This window comes from Xyrauchen texanus, chromosome 15, assembly GCF_025860055.1.
Source record: "Xyrauchen texanus isolate HMW12.3.18 chromosome 15, RBS_HiC_50CHRs, whole genome shotgun sequence".
Lineage (NCBI taxonomy): Eukaryota > Metazoa > Chordata > Actinopteri > Cypriniformes > Catostomidae > Xyrauchen > Xyrauchen texanus.
This window is the reverse complement of record NC_068290.1, coordinates 25,293,830-25,320,818: the sequence shown is the minus strand read 5'-3', so window position 1 is coordinate 25,320,818 and position 26,989 is coordinate 25,293,830. Positions and strand designations below refer to the sequence as shown.

At 38.1% G+C, this 26,989-nt stretch overlaps 1 protein-coding gene across 2 annotated transcripts; it reads right to left on the bottom strand.

Annotated features, from left to right (window-relative positions):
* Positions 1-342: 342 nt before the first annotated feature.
* On the bottom strand, positions 343-26,989 carry LOC127656082 (POU domain, class 2, transcription factor 2-like). Of its 2 annotated transcripts, XM_052144249.1 has the most exons (17): positions 26,859-26,989; positions 20,654-20,719; positions 20,490-20,524; positions 20,336-20,395; positions 19,313-19,423; positions 18,616-18,858; positions 14,099-14,204; positions 12,851-12,942; positions 12,609-12,746; positions 12,390-12,531; positions 11,938-12,086; positions 10,225-10,416; positions 9,557-9,605; positions 9,306-9,444; positions 9,090-9,152; positions 8,503-8,576; positions 343-5,612 (listed from the first exon to the last, which is right to left on the bottom strand). In XM_052144249.1, exons 1-17 carry the CDS (start codon positions 26,911-26,913, stop codon positions 5,317-5,319), a joined length of 2,010 nt encoding a protein of 669 aa, XP_052000209.1. In that variant the 5' UTR covers positions 26,914-26,989; the 3' UTR covers positions 343-5,316. The 2 variants fall into 2 exon arrangements, with proteins under 2 accessions (XP_052000209.1, XP_052000210.1); XM_052144250.1 differs by lacking the exons at positions 8,503-8,576; positions 18,616-18,858 and having other exon boundaries at positions 5,443-5,612.

The following is a 26,989-nucleotide window of genomic DNA, read 5'->3' as shown; positions in this document are numbered from 1 at the left end:
TGTAACGTTAATTGTTCATGATGAACTTTTAAGGTAATTTTTGTTTTACTTCTTGTGCCACTTAATTTACCCATGTAATGTTTGGGTTCTGATGCAAAACCAGTTGAAAACCACTGCAGTTCTGAATCATTTTCAGACATGTTTAATCAATTACCTAACGTTGAAAAGACAACATTTTAATGCACTGTGCTTTTTCTCTCTACTCTTTTTATTCAGATGAGTTAAACACTTTCAGTTACAAAAATGACTTTAAATGAACAACACTGTACAATGATCAAGCAAGTTATTTGTCAACGATTTTTTGGTTTCAGAGATAATTACACCAAAAGGTTAACCTGTCATCATAGGGAGGGGAAAAAAGACACAGAGGACAGAGAGAAGGAATAAAGGACTGCTCAACTCAGGGAGAACAAAAAACAGATTACGGTTAGTGTTAGGTTAAACAATGAAAAGGGTTAAAACATGAGAACAACCATCAACAGGAACACACACATTCACCCCTATCCACACTCCTAAAATAACTGCATGTGTCAAATACAAGTCCAATTTTAGAGCGTGCAACATGCATTCACGCGCACATAAACATATGTACGCACAGACAACGACGCACCCACACACACTCATTTACGCACTTATGAGTGAGCAGTGAACATGAAATCAGGGAAAAGATTTAGGGGACAGATCACAAACCAGAAAAAAGATAAACATGGGGCAAAAAATAATCACAGAAATACCAAGTCTTGTCTTTAAGATCATCATCATCATCATGAAGATTTACCCCCAAATAATTAAAAATATAAATGTTATCATTGTATGTCACTTTGGATAGCTGAGGTTATACTGTAAGAAACTGGGTTGCTAGGTGACCAGGGAAGGAGACAGAAAAATAGTAAAAAAAAAAATAAAATTAAAAAAAAAAAAAACAGTTAAAAATGTTGGTATAGTTCTTTGGTTTAACTAGAAGTGTTTGTATTCTTTGCTATTTTAATAATTTTAAACACCTTTGGACTGAAGCTGGTCTTTTTTTTACATTTATAACACACACACACACAAACACACACACACACAGTGAGAGAAAGAGAGAGAGAGACAGTGAAACGAGAAAGGTATAGAGTTCTCTTGGTCAGGCAGTGTCCGATTCTTCTTTTTTTTTTTCTTTTTTGAGATTGTTTATTTACTTTAATATTACTTCAAATCTGATTACTGTCATTAAACTAAAAAAGAAGATGTAATTAGAAAATTTTGTGAGGTTTGAGCAAAGCAAACACAAGGTATCCATTTAGTCTTTTACCCAAAACCAAAATCAAAGAGGAAAATCTGAACAGGTTTTCAGGGAGTGTGTGTTGTGTTTGATCTCACAGTGGTGTGTTGCTTTGGTATCATGCTCTGGAGATTCACACCACTAAAGAGACCCTACACTGTGAACACAGTCCCTTACACTGTGCTTACTACTTGCATATCAATGGAGAGAAGTTTTAAAGATGCCCAATACTGTGCCTGACTAGTCAAGAGGAAAGATAAAGCAAGATTAAGAGGGATTCACTTATATTCCTCTGCTCCCTTCATTTTTTTACATAAAATTTGTCACCTAGCAACAACAGTCACCACCCTCTCTCACTCACCTTTCTGACATGCACACACACATTATATATATATAAATATATATAAAGGTGTCTGTCATGCAGGCCCGTAGCAAGGTAATCTGGGCCCCCTGACTTTTTCATTGCTCTGGGCCACTTTCCTATTAAAAAATACAGTTTAGAATTTATTGTGGGGCCCCCTGGACTTTTCACACCACTAGCAATGGCCCTCGTGTCATGTCCTGCCCTGTGTGTTTGGTGACTGGAAAAGCTGGTGCAGGACAGAGAAAGTGAACAGGCCAGAGCTTATATAAAATAAGTCTGATTCTTACAGGCTAAACACAAAACAGGTTTCTTTTTTCTTTATCAAATTGGCATCAAAACAGTTTGAGTTCTGTCATCTTCCTTGATCTTTCATCTAAACCTTCCAGTTTTAACATTTACCTTCATGATCACTCAGCTCTGGCCAATCAGAATGCTTCTCTCTGTCCCCTACCGGCAGATGCAGCCCACTTCTCTGTTTAAAGCATTCATCTATTTGGTTTGTTGTTAAAGAGAGTGAGGTATTTGAGAAACTATCTCTCTTTTACAACCCCTACCCAGGAGACAAAACAACAAGCAAGCTAAAAAAAATCATAATAATAAAGAAAACAGGAATAGAAATAGGACAAAGAGGAGGAGTGAGGCACAGAGCAACAGAGAGGAAGATGGAGATAGCACTGATACATTCCCACTATCATACAATTACATCCATTTTGCTGTGTTTTCTCCTCTCCTCCCTCACTTATGGAACCCCATATGCATCTTCCACCCAAATCCCTCCATCTTTCCTCTCCAAAAGTTTTTGGTTTTGTAGCTGTTTAAAGCTTTCAGTTCAAGGCTAATGGCAGCACTGTGCTCAACATTGTCACACATGTATGGTAGCCATCACAACAGGAACCAGAACAACACAATCGCTAATACCATCTGTGGTGAGACAGGTACATAGAGATACAATGTAGGTGAACAGTCAAAAGACAGTACAGGATGTACAATTGATCTTGTCAAGATTGTAATCTCATCCCTTCCTCACTTTTCTATCAAAACATGGCAGTGCATACTTTTACTCTGGAAGGTTACTTCAATGTTGTGATTTAACGCTACTAAAACATTTTAGCAGATGAAACACAGTGCTGCTTTTTCCCCTGATAGGTTACCCCTTCGCAGGCTTTGTCTTGTAAGAAACAGCTCAGAGGTTGAGAAGACAAGTGTCCACCTCTACGCTGTCACGCTTGGTCAATTAGGACCAGTGGTTGCATTTGTCGATGGATTTGGATTGAAAGGTTGCTTTGGCAAAGGAAGTTTACATTTTAATACAATCTGGTGCCTCAAACACACCCACTACAAAACAGCATATATTCAATAAATAAAAAAAAAATAAGAAAATTCTCAAAAAAAGCAAGAGAAGAATAAATAAAGAAATACATTTGTTTCAGTTGGGGGAGGAAGAAGACACAAAAACCCAAAAGAGAGATGGTGTGAATTTTTGGTCTAAATATCAACATTTTTTAAAATCTTTTCACAACGGGTTTCTTCCATACATTAGCAATAAGTAAGCATTATAACATAGATCATTTACTACAAAATCTATAGAAGCACTAACTGACCCATTCTGACTATACGGTAACATAGAGATTTGAGTTCATGTATTCCATCCTTAATTGAACCTGCAGTGCTCAACTACAGATTGCAGCACGCTATAAATACAACTGTAAAGTGGTGACCTTTGGTTGGATGAGAGTAGATCATATGATATTTGGTTCTTTTAAAAGTTTTAAAGCTTGTATTGACTTTGGTTCTTTGGATGTACTTGAGTGAGTGTGTGTGGTGTGTATGTGTTTGTCCTGGTCTTTTTCATCTGTTGTACTGAATTTTCACAGTATTGTTTCAACCACCTGATTAGGAGTCTCTAACACAACTAGATAGGAACGAGTAAGGAAGGTTACAAAATTAGATTTCTATTCCCAAATGATAGTACACAAATGAAGAAGTACAGTATCTACACACACAGCAGAGAAAACCCCCACAAAACAGACAGACAGAACATAAAAAACTCAAATAACAACCCTCCCAACCCCGTAACATCTTTTTCAGATGAGTTTAGTGAGGTCATCAAAGATCCCACCTCCCAGGACCAGGAAGAGTTTGAATGACAAAAGGCAGAGGCAGGTGGAATCATCATTCCATCTATCAATCCCTTGCTACAAGGTTGTGGGACCTTGATTCAGATATGCCTGAAGGAAATAATGTTTGTCTGTACAACAACTCGTTTTCTCCTCTATCCCTCTCCGTCCATATTTGGCTTGGTTTGTTTTTGGGTTTTGTTTTTAGAGTTAGTGGAAGTTTGGCTGGCTGTGAAGTTTTGTTTAATTATTTTGGCTTGTAGAAAAAGCAAAGAGGATGGGAGCGCCTTCAACATGACAGATCCCAGACATTTCCCATGTGTGTTTTTGAGTGGGGTTGTCAAGGTTCGGGGCCCTGATCTCTTTCTGCATCACATGACTAATGACCTGATAATGTGTATGAATTAATCGCTTTGGTTTTCAAAAGGGAGTGAGGGAGGCATATGATAAATGAATGAAGAAATGGAAATGATATTAATTGGATAGAAATTAGAATATTTACTCTTACTTAAACTAGAGGCATGATTAGAGGGTTTGGTCTCACTTTTGCAGCACTATACAACGTTCATGTCTTGGGATATACAAGTAGATGCTGCATCAATCAATGCAAACACTTGCAGTGCTAATATGATGAACAACAAAGATCCAACACTCTCTATATACTCAATAAGGCATGAAATGAAGATGATGATGACCAAATGTACTGAAACATTCAAGAAAGACTTGAATGATTGTTGATGGAAAACCTGCAACTTTCTGTAAAACAATTAAGTAAAAACGAGGAAGAACCACAGAAAGTTAAGACTAGAGCATTTGAGCCTGGCTAACTCAAATGTAATCGTTAATGCACAATTTACAATGAAAAAAATCATTCAATCATAAAAACATAATGGAAAACAGGAATGATGGATAAACAGTATGATTGCATGGCAGATGTGATGATGGCTGGATTGTTTCACTGGATCTGGTCCTAGACGGTCGGCTATTTACAGGTCCTTTGGATAAAGCTTTTCCATCCGTATTTTTGGTGTTTGTTTTTGGTATTTGAGATTTCAGTATGCTTGTATCTTTTATCATAATGAGTCTCTTAAAGTTCCATTATACTTTTTGGTATTCAGTAATTCACCTTTGCATCAAAGAGTTGAAATCTAAGACCCGTTGCTATTGTTCAACAACACACAGTAAAGTTCTTTCTTCTGTTGTTTTTGGTGCACACAGAATCTAAGAATCTCCTTTTGTCCATATGTACTTTTTGTTCAAAACGTTATTTGTTTTCTTTTTATTAATGAATTTGGCTGCATCCTGCTAATGCATGCGTGGTGTTTTTTTTTTTTTTGTGTTTTATTTTTTGCATTCCCTTCTCTCCTCTTCCTTCCTCCTCCAACTCTGTCTCTCCATCTCTCTCCTCTTCTACTTTGTATATTTTTGGCATCAGTGAGCGAGAGAAAGGAAGAGAGTGAGTGTGAAAGAGAGGAAATTAAAGGGAGGGAGGGGATCTAGGGATGCTTTGGTTGACAGGTGTGGTTTCACCTCCTTCTCCTCCTCCTATTTCTGTGATTGGCCTATGGGCAATGTCACTCAATTTTAGCCCCTCCCATTGAGTGGGGGCTGTGTACCAATTCACTGGAAGAGCAGGACAAGGCAGGGCTTGAGCAAGGAGAGGGACTCATGCCGCCTGTGACAGGAAATGATGTTTTGGCAGAATGGGCAACAGCCGAACTGCCTAATCCCATGCTGGTCAACAAAGAGGAGTGGTTAAGGAAGAGGGAAGTGGGGAGACCTGCTCCTTGGCCCCCAGAACCACCGATTAACACCTTGCCTCTGCCCTCAAGACTGGAACTGGGCAGCTGGCCACCACTGGCTGCCAGTGCTGTGGAAGACAGATAAGGAAAAAGAGTATACTATTACAACATTCACAGTAATATTCTCAAATATTGATATCAATGAATTAAATTATTGATACCAATTAAACTAAAGCCGGTTGCACACTGCAATTTTTCACAGGGCTTTATGATTGTAGTTTGTTAGATTGCATGATATGACCCTGGTGACATCATACGTGAAAGCCATGGCAGACTGTGGGACATCAACAGTCTTTTATGTCTGACTGTACTTTTCGTTGACAGAGCCATCGATCATGTCACGTTCACATTCAAAATTTAAATGGTTTTGCGTAAATCCACTCTAACCCTTAAGGCCTCAATATACTTCTGGAAAAGTTCTTATTCGTTCTTCGTTCAGAGGTAAAAAGAAGTTCTAAACAGCCGAGCAATGGTATGCTGTTTTCGAACATTCAAACACCTGCCACACTGCTGTGGTAGGTGTTTATAAGGCATATCTTACTTTGGGCAGATATGTAAATGGCTTTCACTGCAGATGGCACATGAGGGAATGGGTACTTGGGAGAATTTTGTAGATTTGATTCCTTTTGTAGACAAATAAAAATAAATAAAATAGAAATTGCATGACGTGGTCTTGGAAAATTACTCTACATGAACGATCATACAGATGTAGGTAAATTTGTATCAGCCTGCTAACAATTCTACATGCCAGTGTGATTTTGTTGACTGATTTTGACTGACTAAATAACATAAATAGAAAGTAAGAAGGTGTTTAGCAGTCGGTTAGAAGTTTTCTTAAAAGTTCTCCCAGGAGAGCTGTTCCGAATCACCGAAATGAATGCAAAAGCACCGTCTTGTTGGCCAGATTTTGTTCTAAATGACGTCACACCCATTAGTTCTTCGATTTTGTATGAAGCTTATTTGAGTCTTTACTCTAATGTTGCCAATGTTTTGCCTGGAAAAGATAAAAATTAAAACGGAGAGTGACGCCGGAGCTGAGAGCAAAAGAGAATTGCTCATTCTTTGGAGCGAACTCAAATTATTTTCATAGTATGAATATTTATGTTGCATATCATATACGTCATCCATTGCTTTGCTCTTAATACATCTTCATAAACCATAATTTATGCAACGGAAGAAGCCAAAATCATCAATACTCTCCAACTAGCCAAGTTCTGCTAGGTTAAGAATTTCAGGGATGTGCGTGAACAGGAGAAATATCACCAATTGAACACCAACATCATAGCATTTTGTCATAATTTTTAAGCAAGCTAAATGAAGCCTGTTTGCCCAGTAAGTATAAATTAGCATACTATGAGTACCCAGATGATGCACTTCTTTATCTGTTAAAACAGAGTGTGGAATGTTGGACACTTCATGCACTCAGCACTTGCGGCTTGCCGTACGTAGCTAAAGGGAAGGAGTTACTGGGCTACGTTGCTGGTCTGACAAAATTTTAAATAATGGACTATTGAAACTTCTGCAAGGAGAGCACTTTACAAATGTAAGTTGACTGTTTTATCATCACCCCATGCTGTATGAATATTTACGCTGTTTAAAATACAAATGTTGAACTGAGGTTGACTAATGCACTAAATCTAGCAGCAACACATTTTGTGCGTTTGAAATGTCACTTCCCTCAGATGTTAACGATGAATGCTTCTGTGTAGTATATTGTAAGTACATGTTCGTCAGTGAAGAGTGCGTCATTTGGGATGCACCTCATGATTCATAGTAAATTAAATAATTTGTCTGTTACTGAGCATGCCACAGTAACTCACGAAATTTGTTTCAGACAGCAAAATTGTGGCCACAATTGTACAGTATGCACTGGGCTTAACATGTATCATGATAGGGTTAAGGTGCCCCGGGGCATTAAGGTACCCAGGGGCCAACTGTTCTGTAGAGCCCCCATGATGGTCATCCAACATGCGCTTCACAGACAGCTTTCACCATCTCTGTGTTTATATCACTGTCTTCACAAATGAGTTTAGATGCGCTCCTCCCACGGATGTCGCCAGGGGCAAATGAGGTGGCGGATGGTGCAAATGCCCCCCCCCCCCGAGATTTGGCGGCCCCTGGGCTTCAGCCCATGTAAGCCTGTGCATTAATGCACCCCTGACAAGGATGTAGTAGTATTGTGTGAAATAATGAACAGATGCAAGAAAAAAGAGAACAGGTGTGGTAGCCAAAGAGAGGACAACATTAATAAGCACTCCAGCACAACTCACATAGTAACACATGACTGATGTGAAGTGGAAAATATATATTTTTTAAGGAGAAGCCCTGCTAAAAACCTGGTTATGCTGGTTAGTGTTGGTTTGTTGCTGGTGGACCAACAGAGTCATGGTTTTCACCTGCAAAACCTAGCTGGTGAAGCTGGTTGACCAGCATTGTCTTTCTGATGAAGCTGGTTAAGCTAGACATTATAAAGTGCCAAGAACAACAAATAATATTTTTAAGAGATCTTTTATTCCATTATCAATTATTTTATTAAATAAATGAATTGGGTATTGTAATACTTATTCCCTTTTTGATGATGAGCAATGGTCACCAACTTATTAGTACTGATGTATTTGATTTTATTGTAATAGTTCATGAAAGGTACATAGTATGTATGTCTGTATGTTTAACTTTTCTTGTGTACTTGTCTTTATATGTTATTCTTGCCGGTTTGGGGCCAAATACAAATTTCCATGAAAATGGACAATAAAGTTCAATTCAAATTCAAGTTTAATTCAATTCAATTCAAGTTTAAAAGCCTGGTGGAGACACCAGCACACCAGCATCCCATGCTGGGGGACCAGCACTTAAAACACAACATAAGCTGATGACCAGCAATGCTGGTCTTTTCAGCAAGGAGTGGCTTTGCTAATCTTTAAAACTATCCATCTCTCCTTCCCTCCCTTTCTTACAAACCTTGGATAGTAGCAAGTGGGTTGTTGCCAAGAAGAGCTTGGTTCATTCCTGTGTTAACTCTCCTCATCGTATTCCTGAGACACCAACAAATAACCACCCCCCAAAACACACAGACATCAAGGGAAAGGAGAAAGGAAGATAGGGAATAGAAAGGGAAAAAGAAAAAGCGTTTAGCATTTAGATTTAGTTAAGGGCTACATAAGCAGTGCTAAAAGAATAAATTCTTTCAGAATAAACATAAGCAAAAAAGCTTTTAGAATTTGCTTTTAAAAACAATAAAGTCTGCATACCTGCAGATAAACACATCAGTCTCTCTATTATTGTCTCAATGTTATAAAACTACTTGGACCTTGGACATTAATATGAATAAATACGTGACCTTTGTGTATTTTGAGTCGGATTGGAATATCCATATCTTCTTACAGGGTCAATTTGGTTAAATTGGACACTTTTTGACAGTACTCTAAAAAAGTGACCAGATTTACCCGAATTCAACTCTCAAAACTAGACAATGACAGATATTTTTGTCTTTGTGTTTAAGTGTATATTTGTGTGTAAGCACATAGACTCCGCCAGTTGTAATTCACCTCAAACTTGCAGCAAAATCTGTGATGTAGTTAGAAACGTCACCATTCTTTTTATGCCATGAACTGCAGATGACAAAACCACACACACAAAAATACATTTGCACACACACACATACGCTGCAATTAGAAATTGTTGCTGAGCCGGAAAGAGTAAAAGGAGAGTTTTTCCAGTATTGACTAAGTACTGAGTGTATTTGTGAATGTTGAAAAACTCACCCTGTGTTCAATCTTAGTGTACTGTGACTCGGCGGTGCAGGGCTGGTATCATTACGGGGAGGCGGGGTCGCAGGAGAAGGGGTGGAGCTTAAGGAGGGCCCACTTGAGGTCAAAGGGCCAACTGATGACATGGTTGTCACTGAGAGAAAGAAGGAGGAAGGAACAGCATTCATCAATCATAATGTGCGACTCTCTACAAACTCTGTGATGATACTTTCTGTGATGAGTAAGTGTCCATGTGTGCATTCTACCTGCTGTACTGAGACTCGTCATTGTCTGGGACAGCCCTTGACTGGGGATCTGTAAGGAGGATGCAGGATAAGATAGGAATATGACAGGTCAAAGTAGAAGAATGATGGATAGAGAATAATGGAGGGTGAGGGGGAAAAGAGGACAAGGAGTAAGCAGGAGTCAAACACTGCAAGGGACAGGCTCTATTGTCCATGTCAAACTATTCAAAGTTGCTCAATTATGAAAAACTTTGATTACAGAGAAAAATACTGACCTCACAAGTTAGTGAATACAGTACATGCATCCAAGAAACAAGTAACAGAGGTTGAACCCCCCAATAGTATTATGACCTAGTTCTATGAATTGGCTTCATAGCTAAGATTAAAAGGGTGAGTTCCCCCAAAAATGAAAATTCTGACATAATTTAATCATCTTCATGATGTTCCAAACAACATGAGGGTAAGCAATGACAGAATTAAAATGTATGTGAAAACTATCCCATTAAGTATATTCCACAATAATATGCAAAGCAATGCAAGATGGGTGGAACCACATTTAGGAGTGTATGGGAAATGCATCATTATGGGAATGACTATTAACATCTGCTCATGCAGGGTAAACCAGTAGTGTTATGGCACAGGGTTGTTTGAGATGGGGATATGGGCCAAGGGAGCAAGCCGGGTCATACCATGTGCGGGCTGTAGCAGGGGGGTTTGTGTGAGGTGGGCTGGGGTTGGCTTGGCAAAGGAGGGGTGGCACTGGAGGGGTTAATACGTTTCTCTTTCTGTCGGCGGTTGCAGAACCAGACGCGGATCACCTCCTTCTCCATGCTGAGCTTCTCGGCAATGAGCAGAATCTCCTCTGAGGTAGGCTTCTGGTTCTGAATGGAGAAAACACAACAAACTTCATCACATGTTTAGGATAGGATTGCTTAAAGCTGAAGTGTGTAAAAGTGGAAGTGGTATTAGGGAGGCCAGCAGGGGGTGCTAACCCTGTGGTACTAATGCCCCAGTATAGTGACAGGGACACTATACTGTAAAATAGCACCGTCTTTCGGATGAGACGTTAAATCGAGGCACTGACTCTGTAGTCATTAAAAAACCCAGGGAACATCTCTTAAAAAGTAGGGGTATAACCCTGGTGTCCTAGCCAAATTCCTCCCATTGGCTCTTATCTATCATGGCCTCCTAATAATCTCCATCCCTGAATTAGCTACATCACTCTACTCTCCTCTCCACCAATAGCTAGTGTGTGGTGGGCGTTCTGGTGCACTCTGTCTGCCGTTGCATCATCCAGGTGGATACTGCACACTGGTGGTGGTTGAGGAGATTCTATACTATGTAAAGCCTTTTGATTGCCTAGAAAATCACAATATAAATGTAAGGAATTATTATTATTATATAAACTAAGACACTAGCGTCATCAAACAAAACTGCAAAAAGAAAAATAAATTATAGTATTCAAACAGAATTCCTGAACAATCTGGTATTGGTAGGACAAACAGATAGTCCCACATCAAAATGGCATGACAGGCTGGTCGGAATGCTCAGACAAACAGCTATGTTTTAGTGCTAGATAGATGGCTCTGCAATTTAAGTTGGGAAACAAGAAAGAATTTTAACATAAAAAATTAAACTTCAGCATCAAGGGATAAATCACCCAAACATTTTAATTCTCTTATAATTTAATCACCCTCATGTCATCCCAGAAGTCTATTACTTTCTTTCTTCTTATGAACTCAAATAAAGATTTTTAGAAGAATATCTCAGCTCTGTAGCCTTACAATGCAAGGGAATGGGTACCAAACTTTTTAAGCTCCAAAAATCACATACAAGCAGCATAAAAGTAATCCATAAGATTCCAGTGATTAAATCGATATCTTTAGAAGTGATATAATAGGTGTGGGTTAGAAACAGATCAATATTTAAGTCCTTTTTTACTATTCTCCTACCTGCCCTGTATGTGGCGATATGCACAAATAATGTGAATAGCCAAAACCAAAATAAGAAGAATTTGAAAGTGGAGATTGATAGTAAAAAAGGTTTTAATTTCAAGCTTTAATTTTCTCACCGACACCTATCATATCGCTTCTGAAGACAAATTTAATCACTGGAGTCTTATGGATTATGGATTTTAAAATACCTTTATGTGATTTTTGTAGCTTCAAAATTGTATTACACATTTACTTGCCTTGTATGGACCTACAGACCTGAAATATTCTTCAGAAATCTTTGTTTGTGTTCAACAAAAGAAAGAAAGTCATACACATCTGTGATGGGATGAGGGTAAGTAAATGAGAGAATTTTCATTTATGGGTGAACTATCCCTTTGAGGTAGAAGCAAGCACATATGAAAATATGTTTTGCAGTGGAAATGTAAAAATTTAGTCATGCTTTCTGACCGTGATGAAGCTGCGTTCCAGAGCAACACGGACGTTAGTCTCGATGCTGGTGCGTTTCTTCCTGCGGCGACCAGGCAAGCCATCAAACCCCATTGAAGGAGAGGAGAGAGCACTGGGACTTGGCAATGTGCTGTCCATCGACATTGTCTCTGTGCAAACCAATAACAAAAGCCTTAGTTACCACCTTAAAATGAGCATCTGTTTCTATCCAGTTCAGGACATTTTGACAAAGTGAAATTCCTGCGCACTGAAACTTATTCTAAAGCCAATTACTTGAATTAAATTACATTTCGCCCTGTTTCATAATGTTCACAGTTGTTTATTGTAAAGGTATTTCACCTATGTTAATCATAAAGTTCACAATTCCTGTTTATGATTACATTCATATGCACAAATCATGAATGTGAGAGGAAAACTACATGTATGATTGAAGGCTGTAAAACTTATTCTACCTGCATCATTGAGCCACTTCTCCAACAAAGGTTTGAGTTTGCACATGTTTTTGAAGCTGAGATTGAGGGCCTCAAATCGAGAGATGGTGGTCTGACTGAAGTCATTCCCATAGAGCTTGCCCATGGCCAATCCCACATCACCCTGTGCAGAAAGTAATTCATATTAATTTACAGGGACATATACCTCTTTTGAGTGTGTTTGTGTGTATGTTTGTGTACCTGTGTGAAGCCCAGCTTGATTCTTCTCTGTTTGAATGTGCGAGCAAACTGCTCCAGTTCCTCCAGGTCACTGGGCTCCTCTGGGTGAGAGGCCACCGGAGTCACTGTGTTCAAACTGTTTTCCGCAACCTTCTCTCGCTGCCAAATATCAGACAGACAAATACAAGACTCAAACAAGTGCCCACTTTACAACATGTTTTGAGAGTGCTAGAAGACAGACTCCCAAATATCTTTGACTTTACCTGTGCTTGAAGACCAAGTCTGGGTGGAGCGGTCAGCAGGCTTCCTTGGTTTTGCTGAGGTAGTGGAATTAAATTTGACGTTGATAGCAACCCTGAAACGTACATTACCATAAAATCAACTTAAATCAGTCTGATTTTAAATCAATTTGTATCTAATCACAATTTCTTGGAAAGATAAAGCAACAAGTGGTATGTTTGTGGTACAAATGAACACAAACTAGTGGTGTGATACAAACTGTGCACAAACAGTTATAAATATAAGCACTCTCTGTACATAGCTTGGCCAGTCAGATTAGAAAACAGGAACTAATTATTGTATAAACATCAATATGTATGTTCTGATTGGCTGTGATTTTATTGCTTTCTGTGCAAAGAGACAAAATAAAACGAATTAAACTTGGAAACACCTAGTTAGGACACAATTGCCGCTTTTCCACTATCGGGCCAGTGCGAGCCAGGGCTATCAACTGTTCCGCCAGGGCCAATATAGACTTGAATATCAAGCCATGAGACCAAAATCTATCTGCATACCCACCATCGGCCAAAGCATTCCCCTAAAACCCACCCTTTATACACCGCCCTGGTGCCAACATCACACACCCTGTCCATTTCACAAGCAAGAGGGAAACTCAAGCTGTGATATCAGACTCTGGAGAATAGCTAGCCATCGAAATATACACAGATTTGTACCGTGCTCGCAATTTTCTATAAAAAAATCAGATGTTCACTGGAAACACAACATGGCAACATTGGCGACAATATAATTAATCTCGTTTTTGTTCGGCAGACACCTCGTCAATCTGATGTTGCACATTTTCATTAGCCCAAATATTCATAATAGCCCTGATTTCGTCTAGTGACCAGTACTGAAGATTCTCCATTGATCTGTTGAGGTAAGTTTGTAGTTAAATATGAAAGATTGGGAGATTTGTATCCTGGTACTGAAACCTCTGACCTGACTCAGTGAAACTCCGCCTTTGATATTGACCCTGCCTCAATCCCAGTTGCCCTTATTTGCCCAAGGGTTATCGGCGGGCCAAAGGCTATTGGCCGTTAGCCCTGAGGAAACCCAGAGGGGGCAGATGAAGCCCCGGAAGTGAAAGTGGGAAGACAACTGCCCTTGGCATGCACTAGCACGCTGTAATTTTGCCTGATAGTGGAAACGTGGCTAATGTAAGAACAAGAAGAGTAAATGCTAAAAATACTAAAGAGATTCATAAAGTTTTTCATGTGTCAATAGAAAGTCACCTTGCTGCCCTTGCTGTGTTTGTGGTAAAAGAAACTGTGCAGGTGAAGGCAGAGTGTGTCCTGGAACAAGGACTAACTGCTGCAGCTGCAACAACTGCTGAATGTCCTGAAAGAGAGAAAGAGAGAGAGAGAGAGAGAGAGAGAGAGAGAGAGAGAGAGAGAGTGAGAGAGGCTTAAAGGACATGATGGTTTCACTATAAGTAAAAGCAATATTTATTGAAATCTGTGACTTGTGGATGTGTCATATCAGTTTCATGGACTCTTTTCACAGACTCTTAAGACATGTTCTACCTAATTTACAGTAGATCTATCAAACTTTTATATTTTAATTTTTTTAATTTTAGTGTAATTTAGTTTACATTTTTAACATTACTTTTTGTGTTATATTACCCTAGCATTATTATATTATTATAGCATTTTTGGGGGGGATTTTAAATATAGCTGCAGAGGCAGTCAATGTGGCATCTTTCTTTTGTAAAGTTGTGGACAGGTAATAGTGGATTGTTTCTTTTGCTGGTGGAGCAAATGGGAATGCAAAAATAATATTTGCAAATAAAATAATGATGTGGTCTCCCATTCAATGCTATAGAGGTTTACCCCACTAAAGTTTACTTCAGTGTTCCAAACCCGGAAATGTGACAAGAGTCCCTTTACGTGCTCGACTTGAACAGCATCTTGCTTTATCGATCGGTGAGATTTGCTGGTTGTAGTCAGGGGAGGAGTCAAAGAGAGCCGTCAAGCACTTTAGACTTCAGTCACGGAATTGCATTGGATTGTGCGATGTTCGCTTTCTTTATTGCAAATAAAGTGGAATTCAGATAGACAGAGGTTTTAATTTTACATATAATAACCAGAAACACAATTTATTTGCAGCTTAATACATTGCCTGCTCTGTGTTCAAGAAGAAAGTAAAAAAAATAGCCTATAATTTTAATACCAATCAAAAATTCAGCACCCAGTGTGCCTGTATCTTTCTCCTTTGCTGTTTGATTACATGATAGAAAGTCTAAGGCCTTCAAAAGCCGTACAGCAAACCCATCTAATCTGGTGCCTATTACACGCCAAACTAAGATTGCTGTTAAGCACATACAACCTGGATTTTATGTTTCTAAATGAAACTTGACTAGAAGACAGTTGTAGTGCAACAGTCCTTAATGAAACATCCCCTCCTAACTTTACTTTTTTGAGTGTCTGCAGAGAAGGTAGGAGAGGTGGGGGTTTAGCTGCTCTCTTTAAAGATGTCTATCAATGTAAGCAAATATCATTTGGGAATTACCCGTCTTTCGAATATCTGGGTAGTGTGTTAAAAGGTGCTCCACGCATTTTACTTATCATTGTTTACAGGCCTCCAAAATACTCTCCAGCCTTTGCTGAGGACTTTACAGAACTGTTATCAACAATTATCTCAGAGTTTGACTGTTTTACCATTGCTGGAGATTTTAACATTCACATAGATAATGCAGAAACCAATATGGCAAAAGAAATCAAAACTGTTTTAAAAACTTTTGTTCTGACTCAGCATGTACATGGACCCACACACAATCATGGACACACTCTAGATTTACTTATCAGTAAGGGTCTAAACATTTCATCGATTGTTATTAAGGATGTAGCACTGTCTGATCATTTCTGTATTTTCTTTGATATATTGATCTCTCCTGCCATTGAAGCTAGATCTGTGTCTGTCAAGAAGAGATGCTTAAATGAGAACACTAATGTACTAAAGGCTATATCTTTAACACCAAGTATATCTGCTGACTCTGTTGATTTTCTCCTTGATTCTTTTAACTCAAAAGTTAAAAGTGTAATTGATGATATTGCTCCTGTGAAAGTCAGGAAGAAGAATGGCAGACAAAAAACACCTTGGAGAAACTCAACAGCAGTGCAAGATATGAAAAGACAATGCAGAAAAGCAGAGCGCATGTGGCGGAAGACAAAACTTGTAGTCCATTATAACATCTACAAAGACAGCGTCCATGCTTTTAATATGGAACTAGGCAAAGCTAGACAGACTTTCTTCTCGAATATTATAAACAGCAACTTAAACAACACACACACTCTTTTTGCGACTGTAGAGAGACTGACAAACCCCCCAAGCCAGATTCCCAGTGAAATGCTCTCAGACAGCAAGTGCAGTGAGTTTGCTTCTTTCTTCTCTGAAAAAATCAATAATATCAGAAAGGAGATCAGCACACCCTTGAGTTGTGCTGGGGTCAGACAAATCAAACCACAACCTGAGAAAGTAGTTACTATGTCTGATTTCAAAGAAATTGATGGCAAAATTTTGGAAGAAACCATACAGCACCTTAAAACATCAACCTGCGCCCTTGATGCACTTCCCACATCTTTTTTCAAAAGTGTGTTCAACTGTTTAGAAGCAGATCTCCTAGAAGTAATAAACTCCTCACTTCTCTCTGGGAGTGTTCCAAACTCCCTGAAAACTGCAGTTGTCAAGCCCCTCTTGAAAAAGAGCAATCTGGATAAGACCATATTAAGCAACTATAGACCGATCTCAAATCTTCCTTTCATAGGCAAGATCATTGAAAAAGTTGTCTTCAATCAGCTGAACAAATTCTTGAACTCGAATGGATACTTTGACAATTTTCAATCTGGTTTCCGATCGCATCACAGCACATAGACAGCGCTCATATAGATAATAAACGATATTAGCTTAAATACTGATACAGGCAAATTATCAGTACTGGTACTACTCGACCTCAGTGCTGCATTTGACACTGTCGATCACAACATACTTCTTGACAGGCTGGAAAACTGGGTGGGGCTTTCTGGGATGGTCCTAAAATGGTTCAGGTCATACTTAGAAGGGAGAGGTTATTATGTGAGTATAGGAGACCATAAGTCTGAGTGGACGTCCATGACATGCAGAGTCCCTCAAGGCTCAATTCTTGTGCCACTCCTGTTCAACCTGTATATGCTTCCAATGAGCCAAATAATGAGAAAGAACCAAATTGCTTACCACAGCTATGCAGACGACACACAGCTCTACTTAGCCCTATCACCTAACGATTACAGCCCCATTGACTCCCTGTGCCAATGCATTGATGAAGTAAACAGTTGGATGTGCCAAAACTTTCTTCAGTTAAACAAAGACAAAACTGAAGTCATTGTCTTTGGAAACAAAGATGAAGTTCTCAAGGTGAATGCATACCTTGACGCTAGGGGTCAAGAAACTAAAAACCAAGTCAGGAATCTTGGTGTGTCTCTAGAGTCAGACCTTAGTTTCAGTAGTCATGTCAAAGCAATAACTAAATCAGCATACTATCATCTGAAAAATATTGCAAGAATTAGATGCTTTGTTTCCAGTCAAGACCTAGAGAAACTTGTGCATGCTTTCATCACCAGCAGGGTGGATTATTGTAATGGACACCTCACTGGCCTTCCCAAAAAGACCATAAGACAGTTGCAGCTAATACAGAAAACTGCTGCCAGGGTTCTGAGCAGAACCAGAAAATATGAACATATCACACCAGTCCTCAGGTCTTTACACTGGCTCCCAGTTACATTTAGGATTGATTTGAAAGTATTATTACTGGTATATAAATCACTCAATGGGCTAGGACCTCAATATATTGCAGATATGCTCACTGAATATAAACGCAACAGATCTCTCAGATCATTAGGATCACATCAGCTAGAAATACCAAGGGTTCACTCTAAGCAAGGAGAGTCTGCTTTTAGCTATTATGCCATCTGCAGCTGGAACCAGCTTCCAGAAGAGATCAGATGTGCTCCTACAGTAGTCACATTCAAATCCAGACTCAAAACACATCTGTTTAGCTGTGCATTTACTGAATGAGCACTGTGCCACTGTGTGTCCGACAGTTTGTACTGTATTTTATTTTATATTCTAAGCTGTTTCAATTATTCTTATTTTTTTTTCATTCTTATTTTAATCTCTTCTATGTAAAGCACTTTGAATTACTATTGTGTATGAAATGTGCTATATAAATAAACTTGCCTTGCCTTGCCTATTTTTATTCATTTTGAATTGTTTTTATGAATAAACATGATATTACTATGATAAACATAATATAACATTATATAAACTTGATGTTCTGTTTTAAGAACACAGATTTATGAGAGTTTTGTGGAACAGATGGTGTCAGAATAAACACCTTGGTACTATTCCTGCTATAGATTGACATAGCAGAAGTAGAACGAGTAGTATGTGTACAGTAGTATGCCATTGCAAACTCAGCCCATGAAACACATGTCACCATTGTCATAAGTGAGTTTGGCCAATCATGTATAATCTGTGTCGTAATCAGTGCTAATGCATCCGCTCTGGAGAAACTGCACCGGCTGAGCCAGACGGCTGGTTTCGAATCGTTCTCATGGTACTTTGATGGCAGATGTCACGGTAGCACGGCGGTGTCTAAACTCAGACAAAATTTCTAAACGACATGCACTTCTTGATCGGTCTGCGCAAAACTGCATGAAGCCTTCCTATGACTACCTTACACAGGTGTGCTGCTTAGTGATATGATTGGCTCTACCTGGGCAGTGAGCTGGATTGGCTGAGAAAGAGGGAGCTGGTGATGAGGAGGCGGGACAGGGGTGGCAGTTTGTTCTTGTATGTTCTGGGATTGGCTCTGTGACTGAGCTGCCTGCTGATTGGCATGCTGCTGTGCTTGCTGCTGATTGGCTGCATGAGCCACATGCGACTGCTGCACAGCTGCTGCAAGGAGCTGCGCCTGCTGTAAGAGCAGCTGTTGCTGTGCAGGTAAGAGTGCAGTCAACTAGAGAGAGAGAGAGAGAGAGAGAGAGAGGGAGCAATAGAGATAGAGAATAATGTAATAAAAATAAAAGTTAGAGGGTTAGTTCTCTGAAAAATGAAAAGTATGTCATCATTTACACAGCCTCATGTTGTCTGCTTCAGTTATCTTTCACTTTCATTTAAACTTTTTTTTCCTATACAATAAAAGCAAATGGTGACTGAGGCTATCATTATGCCTAACATCTCCTTTTGTGTTCCATGGAAGAAAGAAAGTAATAAGAACAACATGAGGGTGAGTAAATGATGACAGAATTTTCATTTTTGGGTACTATCCCTTTAAAAACAAAGGAGTTGAAAGGAAGCACATTGAAAGCAAGCAAGCAATCATGTTGGGACTGTAGTATACACACATAAGCACTAAAGAGTAACTGAGAGTATAGCAAATTAATATATCTTTATTAGCACGGTAGTCTCACCCCTGCCAGCTGGCCACCCGTTAGCATTAGCTGTGTGTGGGAAAGGGGCGTCTGAGCATGTGTAGTTTGTAAAGGAGCACGAGACATTTCACAACAATCCTCTACCTTCATCTGAAACACAGACACAAAGACAGGTTAATAATGAATTAATGGGCTATAGAAAGGGAGGACAAGGAATGTTGATTGAGGGTATTAAAAATGTATCAAATGTCTGTAATTATTCTAAAATTCTTTTTTGTATCCCAGCTTAATATGCAGAGCCATCTGAAAGTAAGCCATATTTAGATTGATACACATTGCTCTGTTTGTTTGGAGGGACTATATGTTTGTACATACAAGGGAAGATGGTGGGAGTTACCGGGAATCTGATTATTTTTGCAATTCCATTTGGTAACACTAGTGCCGCAGAAACTACAAACTTCAGCTTTAATAATTCAGAGTCATAAAGTGACCGTTTTGAAAAGACTAACATCACTGGTCACCAGCGTGTATGTTAATCTTTAGATGCTGGTTCCCTGTATGAGATGTTGGTGTGCTAGTATCTCCATCAGGCTTCTTAACTAGCATAACCAGCAAGAATTCCTAACATATGTTTCAAAAGAAAAACGCTGGTTCATTTTTTAAATGATGCGGTTCCACCAGCTAGACCACCAAACCATCATAAACCAGCCTGGAATTTATGCTGGTCTAAGTTATTTTTTCTGCAGGGTATGTTAAAGCGAGTAAAATGCTAGTGGATGTTGATATTTAGCTTGTCAAACTTTCTAACAAGCCTTGTTATGAAAAAGGTAAAAACTATTCAACTCCGTTTGAAAGGATATCAGTCTTTTTGGCACCAATCTGAGATAATTTCAAGATTCACTTGACCCAATTGTTTACAAAACCCAGGGATTTTAATGGTCATCACTCACAAAATGTGGAATTTGCAGATCTGTATGTAAATCACACTGAATAAGTAGCACATAATAGAAGCTGATGCATGCATGCACTTGCATGTACTTCCATTTACACACATTCACTCACCTTGGTGCTACTGCTCAGTGTGGGAGAATGGGAGAAAGGGTTGATTTTCATTGGCTGAAACTGTAGAACAAAGGCACATTGACCAAATGACTTATTTTTAATCATCCTGTGTCCAGATTAAAGGCAATGTTTCCTGTCACCTAATATCACTTACCTGGTTATTAGAATCTGAGCCATTTCTCTCGGAGTCTGAGAGACAGATAGATAAACAAAGAGATAGAGGTTAATGTGAAGACAAGTATTGCTTAACACACATTGAGACATACTGTATGTGAGAAAACTCTTAATTACAGACTCAAAACTATAAAAACGCTTTACCTCTACTCTCCATCGGAGAGTCTGCTGCTGGATTGTCAACCTCTATTGGTTTTGACATTCTGATATCTGTAAAATATATAAATAAATAAACAAAATAAAAGCAAGAGAGAGAGTGTGAGAGACATTGAGTCATTCCTATAGGCCAATGCATTTCTTTTGACACACTTTATAAAGCACCGCATAGATGATTAGATAAGATGATAACCAGGGAGAAATTTTAGTGAGGAAAGAGTCTCTGACATTGATCACAAACTGCAGGAATGTTAAAATAAATTACAATCATCACACTTTAGCATTTGTCTTCTTTTTTCCACATCTGATTCTATATCCCCTGCACCCCTATTTGAACACCTAACCCTATTTCAAATTTAAAGAGCAAGATAGTTTTTAATGTTAGTTTTGATACCGTAAGTAGGCAGAACAAATATGTTATGTTTGGAATCAAAATGATGCACACATACACAGATTTTTAGATGATAAAAGTGTAGAGTAGCTTTGGTTCTAGATTTAATTCTCAAACAAGTGGAGTCTGGCATGATTAAACAAACAGCTAATAGTTACTATGCGATTATAGATGTGTCACTTCATGTTTAACTGTAAACGGGCCCATGGGACTGTCCCAGTAGGGTCGCTCAGCCAAGAGAGAGAGAGACAGAGCGTAAATTAATATGATAATTTTATATATTATAGGAACCCATATCAAATTATTAAGAATGAGTGTTTTTGCAGTGTTCTGGCCTACATTAAACTACAACCAAATAATATTATCACAACGTGTTTTAAATATAATATAGTATAATATAATATAATATAGTGTAATATAATAATAGTAATTCTATACTAAGTCAGAAACACATCTGTACACACACATGTGTATGTTTCTGATAAGGATATAAGGGATATAAACTCTGTATCAAAAAGAAACTCAAATAGACATGCATAACACACACACACACACACACACACACACACACACACACACACACAGAAACACACTCACTTCCCTTTTGTGCAAAAATGCAAACAAGGCCAACGACTGACTAATAATATCACCCACCTGCATATGCCGCTATCTCTCCTGCTCATCTATATCTGTCTCCCCCTCAACATTCACACTTCATCCATTTCTCACTCTTTCACCATTCATTTCATCAATATTTCATTCCTGCCTATTACATTAAACAACAAAGCCTTTACAAGTTACTGATAATTACTTTCAGACTCCTCTAGTGGGCAGTAGAACATTTTTGTTCTCAGACTTATCAATGTGTAAAAATCAATGTGTTTTCACAATAATCATTAAAATCCCACAGAAAGTTAGACAGGAAACCAGATTTCTACCAGATATCTATTGGGTAACGAATGTAAAAACCGCCAAAAAGCTGAAGAATTACCCACTTCCTCTGACAATTAAATCCAGGGTCCAACCACAGTGGCTGATGAAGGAAGTAAAAGGACAGGAAAGCCCCTCTTGAGTCCCGTCAGGGAGCTGGCCATATCTGCAGATTGAATAATGAGTTCTGGGTTTCCACAGAACTGTCTGCTGGGAATATGGTGCCCAAAAATTTTAAGATTTTGTCATACTCAAGTTCTGACTGTTTTGTGAGTGAATTTGTGTCCATTAAAACATATTAGGGCAGTGGTCTTCAAAAAGGCATGAGCATAATTTTAAAGTAAATTTGCAGTTCATAATTCATATGAAGTTAATATGAAAAGATGTCTGATGGTTTGGTGTGAATGTCTCACTTCCCTCTCTGTTTCCCCTAAGGCTGGGGCAAACACAATGTGTTAAACCAAACCTTTACTGTTGGGCTGGCTATTAATATTCACACAAACAGACACACATGATTGAATGTTGAAAATGCTTATACAGTAGCTGACACACAGTTCTATTTCTTACTCAAATTTAACAATACTTTTAACTTCTCCATTTTATAACTTCTGTATTAAAAGATTACAGTAAACTCAGACATCTATTCTTATTATAAATTTAAAATAATTATGCTTACACACTGCCTCCAAATACGGGAAATTATTTCCAAGTGAAATTACTGTCATGCACTGCAAATTGGGGATAATATCTCAATTCTGAGTTAGGACAGAGACACAAGTACGTTTTCTCAAACTTTTGCCTTGTGTCTGTTACCCCGAGGAGGGACATTAAATGCTCATTGCCAGTTGTCAATTGCTTATTGTTACAGCCACTTTACCTGTTTCTTCAGAGCTTAAAGCTAAAATAAGATTGCCACATTAACATGTTCCTATTACAAGAACCAGGGCAATCTCCAATTTCCTCAAAATAATCTAAAAAAAATCACAGAATGAATGAACCTCTCGGCCTCTCCATTCTTTCATAATTTGGCTCAGCAAAACTTGTTCTCATTTAGATTCATATTAATTATATAAATGTGTCTAAGTCTTCTGATGCCTGACTAGTCAGTGTTCTGACCGCTGATCTCTCTCACAATTTAAAGTTTGAAAGGCCAGATAATCACTTATACACAGATCAGCCACAATAAAACCACCTGCGTAATATTGTGTAGGTCCCCCTTGTGCTGCCAATACAGAGCCAACCTGCATCTCAGAATAGACACACACACACACACAAATATACTGTATATACACCGATCAGTGACAATATTAAAACCACCTGCCAAATTTTGTGTAGGTCCTCCTCGTGCCACCAAAACAGCGCCAACCCGCATCTCAGAGTAGCATTCTGAGATGATATTCTTCTCACCACAATTGTACAGAGCGGTTAACTGAGTTACCGTAGACTTTGGGTGTGTCTCATTCAGCTTTCTAGTTCAGTAGTCAGGGCACTGATCAGGGAGTCAGCCATTTCTAGGGCTGTCCCATTCGCACTAAAACGTTCGCTCCCTATAAAGACAGACAATGCACTGTAAATTCCAGGAAGCATCATTGCTCACTATGTTCCCTTACCGGAAACAATATCGTGTCTTCTGAAGTCCTTAAAGTCATTAGATAATGAGCTTGAAAATAAGTTATGAAGTCCAAGACTTTGTTTTCTCTTTAAAAGAGATATTGTTTACATTTACATTTACATTTATGCATTTGGCAGACGCTTTTATCCAAAGCGACTTACAGTGCACTTATTACAGGGACTGTAATTCATAATTACTAAGTGAAACAATCTTTTAAGTATTTCAGTTGTTAAAAGAAGGTTTAAAATGCACTCATATATATTTTTATTTCTGTATTTATGCCATTAGTCTGTTATAAAAACAGAATGTTTGAATATCTTCAATGAAGATTAATGATAGTGTCATTTATACAGCAGTGGTGCTGATTAATAACAGCTGCACTTGAATGCGCGAGCTTGTCAATGTTTCACAGGTGACTGAGTCATAATTGCCCCAATGTTCAGTGGATGAACACCCTTGCCAGTGGCCGAATTCGTGTTCACGATACTGATTCACAACATAGGGAGCTAGGGAGCTGATTGAGAGACAGGGTTTGTCAGTTCAAACCAGTCTACTCTGTTGACCTCTCATCAACAAGGCCTTTCTATCCACAAATCACTGGATGTTTTTTGTGTTTGGCTCCATTCTGAGTATTGTGGTAAGAAGAATATAATCTCAGAATGCTTTTCTGAGATGCGGGTTGGTGCTGTTTTGGCAGCATGACAGGGACCTACACAATATTAGGCAGGTAGTTTTAATGTTGTGGCTGCTCAAGTTGAAGAATCGGCATAATTCATTTTTTACTCAATATATACCCATAACCCTTTTTTATCAAACTAATTTTAGCAAGCACATCCATTTTACTCTCAGAGTAAATTGGCACCCACTATTATAGCACAGTTCATCACTCAAGCAAAGCAAAGAGTAGTTGTCCTAAGAACTGTCTTTTGAGTGTGCAAATGCAGACAGTTTGGAGCTGGGGGAAGGGGGAAGGGGGCAAACCCATGAAGTACTTAACATCAGGTTTCCCAGAGGGTCCCTCACACTTCCAAATCTATAATAATTCCTTAGGCTCGAGCGACCAGCTCATAACTAAATATACATAATGGTACAACCAGAAGGACAGTGTCATAACCTGAAGCTTTTATGCATGGAATACCACATATTTAAGTTGTTGTAACGCACTTAAAAGCCAAAGAAGCTGAGCTCTCTATGTTTAGGAAGATACTATTTACGTTTTGTGTTTGTTTCCTGATATTAAAATGTTGTCATTGATGACTGTAGTATTGACCTGAACGCAGTATTAATTGAATGTCATTTTGAGCACTTTATATCATAAATTAGAAGACCAGTAATAATATAAAATGCTTTGCAAAAGTCATATTATTAACTTTTATTATTAATTCTCTAATTTTATGAATTACAAAACCTGCATTAAATTCAGTTCTCAAACTCAAATCTCTGTTTTGGAAATTTGGAAATCTGGATTTTAGAAGAAGAAATGCAGGGAATGTTTAAAATGCAGAGAAACACTGAAAGAGAATCGGTTACAGCCTCGTAAATAATTGCAGCTTGGGAGGAAGTTTGTCTTTTAATAGACAATGATCTCAAATAATGTCCTATTATGACCTAGTTAAAGCCAAGATTTCAAGGCAAATTCAAATCTGTGGCACTATTTGAAAATTGCATTTTAAGCTCATTAATCTAAAAAGCCACAAGCAAAATCACAAGTTAGCACACACTTTTGGACGCTTGTGCAACCTTTGGGACATTTTTGTATTTTTTTCATTTTTGCTTCTTTTGATCATTTTGGCTGTTAATGGCAACGGCATAAATTTTGCCAAAGGAGTGTATATTTTAGTGAACATTGATATTTCAATCTCAGTTCCTGTAATACCTCTATAATACACGGTGTACACAAAATAGTACACTCAGCACCTTAAGGACAAAAATGTCCCATTGAAACCCATTAAAATGGCAGTATTCGATCCCAGTGCCATCAAAGTTTAAAATCATGAATTCTATGATATAATAAATTTATTCCGGATCCCTGGCTTCAAAATTGTAACTTTTTATTTTTTCAACTAGATGGCACCATTGTTCTCATGTTTACCCTATGGCGCAAATACATGCTTTTTTCCTACATTTACATTTATGCATTTTGCAGACGCTTTTATCCAAAGCGACTTACAGTGCACTTATTACAGGAACAATCCCCCTTGAGTAACCAGGCTCAAGGACACAATGGTAGTGGCTGAGGGGATTGAACCAGCAACCTTCTGATTACCAGTTATGTGCTTTAACCTACTACGCCTCCACCACTCTGTATATGTTATCTGTATGATAGAGCACTGCAGGCCAGTTAAATAAATTATGCAGCTAAAATTGTGTGGGTGTGGATGTCAAAGTGTTTTCTGTATGTGTGTATTGAGAAATTTGTGTGTGTGTAAAAACAAACAGTGGCATTATATATTAGTATGTTGTTACTAATCATTGACATATCCTAGACTGTGATAATCAAAAAAAAAAATGTTCCCTTAGCATTTAGTATATGGAAATTAATTCATTTTTTGTGGGGTTTTTTCTCCATAAAAAACAACAGTGACATTAATATAAACAAACTGGCATTTAAAGGGTTAAAATTCTAATTGAAAATTATATATATATATATATATATATATATATATATATATATATAAATTAAAAAGTAATTTTTTCCTCTAAGGACCTCTAGGTAACTTTTTTAAATTGACACACAAGGGTTAAGCCACACTTAATAAATGTGTAAGAATATTTCAAAATGTGTGGATTGAGCGCTTATCCAAAAAGCATATTTTTTAACAAATTTAATTAAACAATTAAAATAAACTAATAAAATTATTGAAGTAGATTAAAATACTTCATTTCAGTAATTTCAGTGCTTTGAAATAAAAATATCACAGAGAACTACATTTCAATATAACGTTTGATTCAGTAAATTGACAGGATTAAAGACTCAATTACTTCAGCTGGCACTGTATCATAAACTCCTCTCTCTCTAGCGATAACTGAGAAATAATCACTTAGAAGTTAATTATATAATGTGTATATTACCTTTATTTAATTTTTTGAAATTCCAGCAAAACTTTGCACAGATCTTTCTTTCGTATTCTCTCAGCTGACCTTCTTGGTTCGATGACCTTAAAATGCACCTTAAACAATTCTCTGCATTTCTAATCAATCCATCTATTAAATTAAGAAAAGACAAACCTGACAACAGCATACATGCTCTAAACACATACCTGGCAACCACAAATGGGAATAGTCCATAGATGCTACAGGACCGGTCTTTGTCATGTTGATTAATATGTGTGCACTTGTTCAATGAGGTCCTTTCTGCGTGTCTTCCTCTCATACATGCACACGCTTTTTC

Bases quoted from the DNA above. Each gene is read 5' to 3' on its own strand.
- LOC127656082 (XM_052144249.1), bottom strand. From the start codon at position 26,913: ATGACAAAGACCGGTCCTGTAGCATCTATGGACTATTCCCATTTGTGG. The intron at 20,525-20,653 runs GTAAAGCGTTTT...TCTGTCTCTCAG, and splicing joins CTCTCCGATGGAGAGTAGAG to ACTCCGAGAGAAATGGCTCA. The intron at 20,396-20,489 runs GTAAGTGATATT...TTTGTTCTACAG, and splicing joins GCTCAGATTCTAATAACCAG to TTTCAGCCAATGAAAATCAA.